Here is an 11,445-nt window from a genome sequence, read left to right as displayed (position 1 = left end):
CTTTCTGGCAAAGGGCCTGGCTCAGGAGGCGCAGACACAACAGGACACTTTGTTGGTGCTGCCCATCCAATCTAGTGGCTTCGATTATTGAAGACTGCCCATAATCCTATTTAAGATGGATTATGGAGTGTGGATAATATTATCGGGAATTTGTCAAACAAAACCAAAGCTGGGAAACAGGTCCCTTGTCAATCAACAGGAGTACTGGTTGATCAGTTTCTTAGGAGCCAAGGACTTGGCAGCACAAGGAAACAACAGCCAATAGCCAGCCAGCAGAAGTTATAGGTGGTCCATCAATGGAGGTTTTCAAGAAGAGACTCGACAGCCGCTTGTCTGAAACGGTATAGGGTCTCCTGCTTGATCAAGGGGTTGGATTCAGTGGTGGGACTTGAATAACTTAACAACCGGTTCTCCGGCTGGGTAGGCGTGGCCGGTTGGTCATGTGACTGGGTGGGTGACGTCACTCATCACACTCAGCCCCGCCTCCCAGCCACTCGCCTCAAAGGAAGAGGCAGGATTCAGCCAATTGGGGCTAATCCCATCACTGGCTGGCCCCGCCCTGCCCATTTTTTTGGCCTGTTTGGGGGCATTTTCAGGTGGTTTTTCGGGGCATTTTCAGGGCATTTTTCCAGGCTGTTTTCTGGACGTTCTTTGGGCTGTTTTCAGGCTGTTTTTTGGACCATTTTTGGGCCCAAAAAGGCTGAAAAACAGCCCGGCTGAAAAATGAGCAGGGATGGGGCCAGCCAGTGATGGGATTTGCCAGTCCGCCGAACTGCACAGAATCTTAACTACTGGTTTGCGCGAACCAGCAGCAGCCCACCTCTGGCTGGACTAGATGACCTACAAGGTCCCTTCCAACTCTGTTATTCTATTCTATTCTATTCTATTCTATTCTATTCTATTCTATTCTATTCTATTTTCTGTTCTGTTCCGTTCCGTTCTGTTCCATTCCGTTCCATTCCATTCTATTTTCTATTCTATTCTATTCTATTCTATTCTATTCTATTCTATTCTATTCTATTCTATTTTCTGTTCTGTTCTGTTCCATTCCGTTCCGTTCTGTTCCATTCCGTTCCATTCCATTCTATTTTCTATTCTATTCTATTCTATTCTATTTTATTCTATTCTATTCTATTTTCTGTTCTGTTCTGTTCTATTCTATTTTCTGTTCTGTTCTGTTCTGTTCCATTCCATTCCATTCTATTTTCTATTCTATTCTATTCTATTCTATTCTATTCTATTCTATTCTATTCTATTCTATTCTATTCTATTTTCTGTTCTGTTCTGTTCTGTTCCGTTCCATTCCATTCTATTTTCTATTCTATTCTATTCTATTTTCTATTCTATTCTATTCTATTCAGATTCTCACCTAACATGACCCATCAAGACCAATCACAAGACCCTCATCTGATGTGACCCACACCTGACCCATCACAAATTCCATCACAAGACCTTGAGTTGACACGACTCACACCTGACCCTCACCTGATGTAACCCAAACCTGACCTATCATGACCCATCCCAAGACTCTCACCTGACATGACCTCCCCATCACAAGACCTACTGACCACACGAAGCCCTTATGAACAGAAGAATGCCGACACTCACATCTCCAAATTTTGCTGATGTTACCCAGCCTGGTAGCAAAACATTTGGAAACCAACCCACAAACGTGAAGAATGAACCTTCACCCTCATCCTATACCCGAGCTACAGATAGTCACCACTATTGCATAAAGGTAAAGGTAGAGGTTCCCCTCGCACATATGTGCTAGTCGTTCCCGACTCTAGGGGGCGATGCTCATCTCCATTTCAAAGCCAGAGAGCTAATGCTGTCCGAAGACGTCTCCGTGTTCATGTGGCCGGCATGACTCAACGCCAAAGGCGCATGGAACGCTGTTACCTTCCCACCAAAGGTGGTCCCTATTTTTCTACTTGCTTTTTTTTTTTACCTGCTTTCGAACTGCTAGGTTGGCAGAAGCTGGGACAAGTAACAGGAGCTCACCCCATTACGCGGCAGCGCTAGGGATTCGAACCGTTGAACTGCCAACCTTTCGATCGACAAGCTCAGCATCTTACCCACTAAGCCACCGTGTCCCTGAATATGTCACTATTATGAAATATATATATTTGAATATATACGAATATGTCACTATTGCATATCTAAGCTTATTATAATAAGCCTTTTCATCAGCTGGTTCTAGGCTTCTCACTGTCTAGTACAGGGGTCTCCAACCTTGGCAACTTTAAGCCTGGTGGACTTCAACTCCCAGAATTCCCCAGCCAGGGGAATTCTGGGAGTTGCAGTCCACCAGGCTTAAAGTTGCCAAGGTTGGAGACCCCTGGTCTAGTAGTCATGGTTTTAAAAAAAAGTATTTAAACTCTATATGTCTTGTGTATTTATCTTCCTAGCTACGTTTTATTACTCCTTTCCAATCAAGAAACTGTTGATACCGTGTTTTCGCTGTCTAGTATCTACAATTTGACGTCATTACAGCTGTCACGCTGGCCTTCCATACCCAGCCGCCTGGTTATTACGGTGATTTCTGCAAATAAAATAAAATCACGCCGTTTCACATGAGGGTAAACATGCCCTCCAGGGTCAGAAGTTACATAACCGTGTTTTGAATTGGTCCCTGAATAATACTGGATCATAATATGGCAGATGTAATTTGGAAAGAGTAATAGAAACCATGTTTTAAAAAATAGCCTATTGCAATGGCTGGGATTCCTCTTTGATCTAAACAAATGTAACCATGGTTGTCTTTTTTAATTACGTTATTTTTAATTCATTATTTTATTATTATTCTTATTTTAATTTAATTATTTTGAATTAATAGTCATTTTTAATTACGACTATTGCCAACCATCCTCAACATACTTGTTGTGACCTGTAGAGGAGGAGGAGGAGGCGTGGGAGTCGGGGCCAGCCTCAAGGCAACCTGAGAGCTCTGAAAGGGAAGAGGGAATGGAACTGGCAGAGAGAGAAACAGAGGGAGAGCCTGGGCTGTCCGTCAGCCCTCAGATGGAGAATCAACAGCTCCCAGGTCTGGAGGTGGCTGACGAGGAAGATGAGGAACGACTGGGTCCAGTGCCTGACACACCGATGCACGGAAGGCAGAGGAGAGGAGAGCAGTGGAAATCTATGGGCTGGTCCTTGGGACGGAAGAGCCACTGTTGCTAGTGAAGCCCCAGCCTAGCTCCGGGGATCAAAAGCAGGGGGCGGAGTTGAATATATGTGGCAGACAACTATTTATCTCCCTGCTGGACGGACTAGTTAGCCTGTGGTGTTAGCCTCACTCCAACCCACCCCACCCTACTCCACTCCATTCCATTCCATTGTATTCTATTCATTATATTCTGTGTTCTGTTCTGTTCTGTTCTGTTCTGTTCTGTTCTACTCTACTCTACTCTACTCTACTCTACTCTACTCTACTCTACTCTACTCTACTCTACTCCAGGGGTCTCCAAACCAGCTTTGCTAGCTGAGGAATTCTGGGAGTTGAAGTCCACAAGACTTAAACTTGCCAAGGTTGGAGACCCCTGCTCTACTCTACTCTATATTCTATTGCATTCTATTGCATTCCATTTTATTACATTGCATTCCGTTCCATTCCATTCTACTGTATTCTATTCATTATATTCTCTATTCTACATTACTCTGCTCTGCTCTGCTCTACTCTACTCTATATTCTATTGCATTCTATTCCATTCCGTCTCTGAGCACAAATTTCTGAGGCCGACCATAATCCCTAGAGACCGAGACAGAACCCAGCTTTGCTATCTCTTTGCCCTATGACAACAAGGAGTTGATGTTTAACGAACACTGACTTACTACAGGGGGGGAAAAGCAAGCAAGCAAGCAAGAATTCCATGATCAAATACTGATCTGAAAGCTACCCTAAAATTATATGTTTCAACCGTCCTGACTGTAATTAAAGCCTGTCAAATTTCTGATATTCACTAAATATTATAGTTTATGGCAGGAGATTACGGTTATAAACCTACTCCATTTGTAATCATAATTGTTAAATAATAAGTACTGTTTGACCTCACAACATCTGAATGATAGGAATAGGCAGGTTTAAGATTATGAACTCTTTTCTAGTTTAATGAATTCCCTCATGAAGCTATATCTCTTGGTTTGTCTTATAGACGTATTTGTTTTTGACCTCTTGGCTCTGCTAATGGAAGGTAATTTACAAAATACAGTCATATAACAACGTAAGATCAACACGTTATCAGTAGCATGTAATAAAGCAGCCACAGGAACTGCATTTAAATAATTTTCAGCCAAACACCTTTCTGAGCAGCAATGTTTTAATCAAACTCTAGAAAAATAAAATCTTGGAATTTTTAATTATTATTATTATTATTATTCCCTACAGCATGGCATTAAAACGTCTTAACTCTATAGATCTGATAGCCAGGGCAATGTTGAGAAGGAAAGACAGGAGGAATATATGGAAGATGGCCCTGTAAATATCCAGGTTTCAACCTGGTTAAGGCTTTTAAAGCCCAAACAAGTATTTATTTTATTTATTTATTTTGTCGAGTACATATTAGAAAATATATATAAGTATAAGCATGAATTGAATACATAAAATGAATACAATTAAAGGAAACATTAGGACAGGGACGGTAGGCACGCTGGTGCTCTTACGCACGCCCCTTTCAGACCTCTTAGGAATGGGGTGAGGTCAACAGTAGACAGTCTTAGGTTAAAGTTTTTGGGGTTTGATCCCAAAAACTTTAACCTAAGACTGTCTACTGAGTCTGGTAGTGCATTCCAGGCATTAACAACTCTGTTACAAAAGTCATATTTTCTGCAATCGATATGGGAACGGTTCACTTTAAGTTTGAATCTATTGTGTGCTCGTGTATTGTTGTGGTTGAAGCTGAAGTAGTCATTAGCAGGAAGGACATTGTAGCAGATGATTTTATGAGCTATGCTCAGGTCATACCAAAGATAGCGTAGTTCTAAATTTTCTAAACCCAGAATTTCAAGTCTGGTGGCATAAGGTATTTTGTTGCGAGCAGAGGAGTGGAGGACTCTTCTTGTAAAATATTTCTGGATGTGCTCAATTGTATTAATGTCCAATGTGCAGGGTTCCAGACAGATGAGCTGTATTCGAGAATTGGTCTAGCAAATGTTTTGTATGCTCTGGTTAGTAGTGTAATATTACCGGAGAAGAAGCTACGCAAGATTAGGTTTACAACCCTTAATGCCTTCTTGGCGATGTCGTTACAGTGGGCTCTGGCACTTAGATCATTTGATATGAGTACTCCAAGGTCCTTGACAGAGTGAGGGTCATCTACAAGGTCATGTCCACTTAGCTTGTGAAGTGAACATAGACAATTCCACTACAAGTCAAACAAAATGTGAGTGGCATGATCACAGCGTAGTCTGACAACTCTTAATCATTAATTTTCTTCTGATTGTTCCCAACAAGTTTGTCTGAAATGGCATAGGGTTTCCTGCTTGAGCCGGGGTGGGGGGGAGGGAGGATTGGACTGTTATTCTGTTGTTACTGGGCAGTTTTCAAGTCCTGCAATTAATTAATAGGGGATCAACTGTTCAAGTTATAGGGATAGGCACTTATTAATAGCAGGACTGTTGTATAATTCAGAATAAAGCTGAAAGGGACCTTGAAGGTCTGCTAGTCCAACCCTGATCAAGCAGGAGACCCTATACCATTTCAAATAAGTGGCCAGTCTTTTCTTAAAGACATCCAGTGATGTCTTTAAGAAGGCCCACTGGTTAATTGTTCTCACTGTTAGAAAGTTACTCCTTAGTTCTAACTTGCTTCTCTCCTTGATTAGTTTCCACCCATTGCTTCTTGTCTTCTGGTGCTTTGGAAAATAATTTTGACCTCCTCTTCTTTGTGGCTGCCCTTCAAATATTGGAAGACTGCTATCATGTCCCCCCGCCAGTCCTTCTTTTTCTAGACTAAAGTCCTTCCTTTCTAGTCCTTCTTTTCTCTAGACTAGCCAAACCCAAATCCTGCAACCGTTCTTCATATGTTTTAGTCTCCAGACGTTAATCATCCTACTTGCTCTTCTCTGCACTTTTTCCAAAGTCCAACATCTTTTTTTTGCAATGAGTTGACCAAAACTGGATGCAATATATATTTGTGGTTTCCTATCCTGACTGCAGAAAATTGTTCCTTCTCCCCAGCTTTGCCCTATTCCCATGCAAAGCCATAATCAGGATAACAGTATTGAATTGCCTTGAATAATGGTTCTGATTGAATGATCCGGAGTTAAAGGCAAAATGATAACAGATAATCAAATACGGTATATAAATAAGGAGCAGGTGTAAACCATGGGGCCTTTTGTCCCAAAGGTGCTTTTTTGAATGGAGTTTCTGGATTTTCTTTGAAACGTTTCACTTCTCATCAAGAAGCTTCTTGAGAAAAAGGAAGAAGGAAGAAGGAAGAAGGAAGAGGAGGAGGAGGAGGAAGAGAAGGGGAAGAAGGAGAAGGAGAAGGAGAAGGAGGAGAAGAGGAAGAAAAGGAAGATGATAGAAGAAGAAGTGGAAGGAGGAGGAGGAGGAGAAGAGGAGGAGGAGGAGGAGGAGGAGGAGAAGGAAGAGGAAGAGAAGGGGAAGAAGGAGAAGGAGAAGGAGAAGGAGAAGGAGAAGGACAAGGAGAAGGAGAAGGAGAAGGAGAAGGAGAAGGAGAGGAAGAGGAAGAGGATAGAGGAAGAAGTAGAAGAAGGAGGAGAAGAAGAAGAAGAAGTGGAAGAGGAAGATGATAGAGGAAGAAGTGGAAGGAGGAGGAGAAGGAGGAGGTGGAGGAGAAGAAGAAGAAGAAGAAGAAGAAGAAGAAGGAGAAGGAGAAGGAGAAGAAGAAGAAGAAGAAGAAGAAGAAGAAGAAAAGAAGAAGAAGAAGAAGAAGAAGAAGAAGAAGAAGAAGAAGAGAAGGAGAAGGAGAAGGAGAAGGAGAAGGAGAAGGAGAAGGAGAAGGAGAAGGAGGAGAAGACGAAGATGATAGAAGAAGAAGTGGAAGGAGGAGGAGGAGGAGAAGAGGAGGAGGAGGAGGAGGAGAAGGAAGAGGAAGAGAAGGGGAAGAAGGACAAGGACAAGGACAAGGACAAGGAGAAGGAGAAGGAGAGGAAGAGGATAGAGGAAGAAGTAGAAGAAGGAGGAGAAGAAGAAGAAGAAGTGGAAGAGGAAGATGATAGAGGAAGAAGTGGAAGGAGGAGGAGGAGGAGGAGGAGGAGACGAAGAAGAAGGAGAAGAAGAAGGAGAAGGGGAAGGAGAAGGAGAAGAAGAAGAAGAAGAAGAAGAAGAAGAAGAAGAAGAAGAAGAAGAAGAAGAAGAAGAAGAAGAAGAAGAAGAAGAAGAAGACTTTGTTTCTTGGATGAGAAGCAAAACATCTTCAAAGAAAAACCAAGAAAGTCCAGTTGCCTCTTGAAAAAGCACCTTTGGGACTTGGATGATTGAGAATCTCCATAGACACCTGGGTCTTTTTCTTTTTAAAATTTATATAAAGCAAATTAGGGTCTTTATTTGATCACCAACTGAAGACAGACATAAACAATAAAGTCCTCTATGCATCCAAATTGAGGAATAAGCAAGGGGGAGGGGGGGTTAGAAGAATGGTCTCATTCAAAAGTGGTTGAAGTCATGGCAGCAGGTCCTTTTTAATAATCACACGCTATAAAGTCAATCAGAAACAAACGGTGTGCAGAAAACATCTGCTTTCTCATCCCCCACCACTTTACTTCCTCTTGATGTTGAAGTCTGTTGGCCTCTTGTAGGGTCATGGATGCTTCCTCACCAGGCTCTCAAAATAAACCCAGAGACAAAAGGGGACATTTTTTGCGACCTCTTTGGGAAAGGAAGTTTGTTTTTCTTTCTGAAGACAACTCTTCCATGAGTTTCAGCTTCTTGAACAGGGATGTTGGGAGTTTATGGACTCCTCCTCAAAGCCATTTGGGCCAGGAGATGCTCCGTGTTCTGCTGACCTCCTCTGATCTGGCTCTTCATCTCTAGGAAGAGGTCCTCCTTCAGCCACCGCCGAATTATCCGGATGAGTGACCACTGCACAACACAACCAAAGAGGATTGAAATGAATTCTTTATTGTGGACAGAAAAACTGTACAGGAAGTCCTTGACTTGCATTTGTTTACTCATCGTTCAAAGTTACAACGGCATCAAAAAGATACTCTGAGGCTTAAATTTTTCTCACTTACAACCGTTACAGCATTTTCCCTGGTTACATAATCAAAAGTTGGATCCCTCACAACCGATTCATATTTACGGCGGTCGCAGAGCTGTACGCCACAAAATTTCATTTTAATGTATACCTATCGGGCCACATTCAAAATGACAATAAAGTTATCCAAAAGTTCTAACCAAACAGGCTGCGAAATGTGAGAACAGCTTTAAAGAAAGTGAGCTCCTATTGACATCAATTTCCAGTGTAATCTTTAATCATATCTGGTCATTTTGTCTTATGAAGCCTTATGAATCAAGTTTGTGGTTTGATGGATGGATGGATGGATGGATGGATGGATGGATGGTTTGATGGATGGATGGTTTGATGGATGGATGGATGGATGGATGGATGGATGGATGGATGGTTGGATGGTTGGATGGATGGATGGATGGATGATTTGATGGATGGATAGGTGGATGGATGGATGATTTGATGGTTTGATGGATGGATGGATGGTTTGATGGATGGATGGTTGGATGGGTGGGTGGGTGGGTGGGTGGGTGGATGGATGGGTTGGATGGATGGATAGGTGGATGGATGGGAGGGATGGATGGATGGTTTGATGGATGGATTGATGGATTGATGGATGGATGGATGGATGGATGGATGGATGGTTTGATGGGTGGATGGATGGATGGATGGATGGATGGATGGTTTGATAGATGGATAGGTGGATGGATGGATGATTTGATGGTTTGATGGATGGATGGATGGATGGATGGATGGATGGGTAGATGGATGGATGGATGGGTGGGTGGATGGATGGATGGGTGGATGGATGGGTGGATTGGATTGGATAGATTGATGGATTGGATGGATGGATGGATGGGTTGATGGATGGATGGATGGGTTGATGGATGGATTGATGGATGGATTGATGGGTTGATGGATAAATGGATGGATGGATTGATTAATTGGATGGATGGATTGGATTGATTGACCAATTGGTGTTTCTTTTGTTTGTGAATTTTCTATCTTGTCCTTCTTCTACAAGCCTCCCTGACCACAACTTGAATCAACTACAGAATCACACACCGTGTTAAATTTCAGATGTGCAACGGGGAGGAATTAAAGATCCTGTCTGCTAAGGTTTCAGCGCTCCCAGGAGTGAATTATCTCCGTCAGGGAACGGGGCTTCCTTCAGAAGAGATAATAACTTTAACCTTACGCTGTCAAGTTATCAGCTCAACCCCGTGGTTATTCAGGTGCTCTCTAAAGGTGAAAGGACAAAGGACCGGGGGGGGGAGGGGGGGAGAGAAGCCCTGTAAAGCAAATTATCTCGTCTCGCTACCCATTAGCTGGCCTTGTTAATGATCTACTATTAATCTCCCTCGTTTTTTTTAACCTAATGGAATGCTTGAGTCTGCGAGTGCCTTAAAAAACAGGCTCAAACCAGTTGGTGATATCCTCGTGTCTTCAATGAATAGAGAACTTTTCATAATCAGGGCTGGACACAATGCCAGGGCTATGGTCCTTTAGAGAGAGAAAAAAATATATGGGTAAAGTCTTTTTTTTTTTTACAGATTAACAGAGTTGGAAGGGACCTTTTTTTTTAAATTTATTTCTTTTTGTCACAACAGTATACACAAACAAATGTTATAGATAAAACAGCATATCTTGAAGAAAGAAATATATATATAACAATAGGACAGGAAGGGTAGGCACTTTTGTGCTCTTATGCACGCCCCTTATAGTCCTCTTAGGAATGGGGTGAGGTCAATAGTAGACAGTTTTTGGTTGAAGATTTTGGGATTATGAGTAGAGACTATGGAGTCTGGTAATGAGTTCCAAGCATTAACAACTCTGTTACAGAAGTCATATTTTCTGCAATCGAGTTTGAAGCGGTTGCCATTTAGCTTGAATCTATTTTTTGCTCTTGTAATATTGCGATTGAAGCTGAAGTAGTCTTTTATAGGAAGGATATTGCAATAGATGATTTTGTGTGTTAAACACAGGTCATGTCGAAGTCGACGGAGTTGTAAGTTTTCTAATCCCAGGATTTCAAGTCTGTCGGTATAAGGTATTTTGTTTTTTTCAGAGGAGTGAAGAACTCTTCTAGTGAAATATTTCTGGACTCGTTCTATTGTATTAATGTCAGAGATGTGGTATGGGTTCCAGACGGATGAGCTGTATTCAAGAATAGGTCTGGCAAATGTTTTGTATGCTCTCGTTAGTAGTGTAGTGTTTTTTGAAAAGAAGCTGCGTAAAATTAGGTTTACAACTCTTAGAGCCTTTTTTGCTATGTAGTTGCAGTGGGCTTTGGCATTAAGGTCATTTGATATGAGAACTCCAAGATCTTTGACCTTGTAGGTCATCTAGTCCAGCGGTCACCCACTAGTGGTCCGTGGACCACTGGTGGGCCGCAAGAAAATGTTGGTGGTCCACAGAAAATTTATTTTTATTTTTTATATTGCACTAAATCAGAGGTCCTCAAACTACAGCCCCTGGGACCGATTTGTGCAATAAACGTTTGTGTTGCTGCAGAGAGTCTCCCCCTTCGGGGTCTTTTTGTGGGTCGGAGGAGGACAGAAATTCCAACTTGTGGTCTTCTTTGGCCTCCTGGTGTGGGGCTTTGGGCGAAGGCTGGAGGGAAGCCCCGCTAGTGGCGAAGAGCCAGAGGGCCTTGATCCAGTGGGACTGCCTCATGGCCTGGAATTGGCTGACCATCTCAGCCCGCTGAGCCTCCAGGTACCGGTATCTGGTCTTACACTCCCGCAGGTCTTCGGGAAACCCTATGCTACTAGTCCTCAGTGAGGTGCTTCTGCTGAGTCCTCCTCGGCCAGATCCAATTTGAACTGAGCTGTTTTGCCAACTCTTTCTCGTGGTGGCTGCTTAGCTCCAAAAGCTGCTTCCTGCTCGGGCACTAAGGAGCCCAAGCAGGGAAGAAAGGAGTGGCTGGGAGGGGAGGGGTGAGTAGAGGCCAGCGAGGCACCCCTCAACGTGAGTGACATCAAGTTGACGACGCCCACCCAGTCACATGACCACCTAGCCACACCCACCCAGCCAGTCATTAGGCAAATCATATTAGTGCTCTGTAGGATTTAAAATTATGAATTGAGTGAGTCCTGAGGTCCAAGAGGTTGGTGACCTCTGTTTTAGATCAGGGGTCTCCAACTGTGGCAACTTTAATCCTGGAGGACTTCAACTCCCAGAATCCCCCAGCCAGCAAAGCTGGCTAGGGAATTCTGGGAGTTGAAGTCCTCCAGCCTTAAAGTTGCTAA

At 42.9% G+C, this 11,445-nt stretch overlaps 1 protein-coding gene across 2 annotated transcripts in view; it reads right to left on the bottom strand.

Moving 5' to 3' along the window:
• Positions 1-7,519: 7,519 nt before the first annotated feature.
• The window catches only part of SEL1L3 (SEL1L family member 3), a 50,534-nt gene continuing 46,608 nt past the window's right edge, over positions 7,520-11,445 (bottom strand). For both annotated transcript variants that reach the window (XM_058193210.1, XM_058193211.1), the window contains one exon: positions 7,520-8,046. In XM_058193210.1, the coding sequence (XP_058049193.1) occupies positions 7,886-8,046 (161 nt within the window). In that variant the 3' untranslated portion in view covers positions 7,520-7,885. The remainder of the gene's footprint in view (positions 8,047-11,445) is intronic.

This window comes from Ahaetulla prasina, chromosome 8, assembly GCF_028640845.1.
Source record: "Ahaetulla prasina isolate Xishuangbanna chromosome 8, ASM2864084v1, whole genome shotgun sequence".
Classification (NCBI taxonomy): domain Eukaryota; kingdom Metazoa; phylum Chordata; class Lepidosauria; order Squamata; family Colubridae; genus Ahaetulla; species Ahaetulla prasina.
Note: the sequence above shows the minus strand (reverse complement) of the source record. Positions and strands in the feature narration are given on the sequence as shown.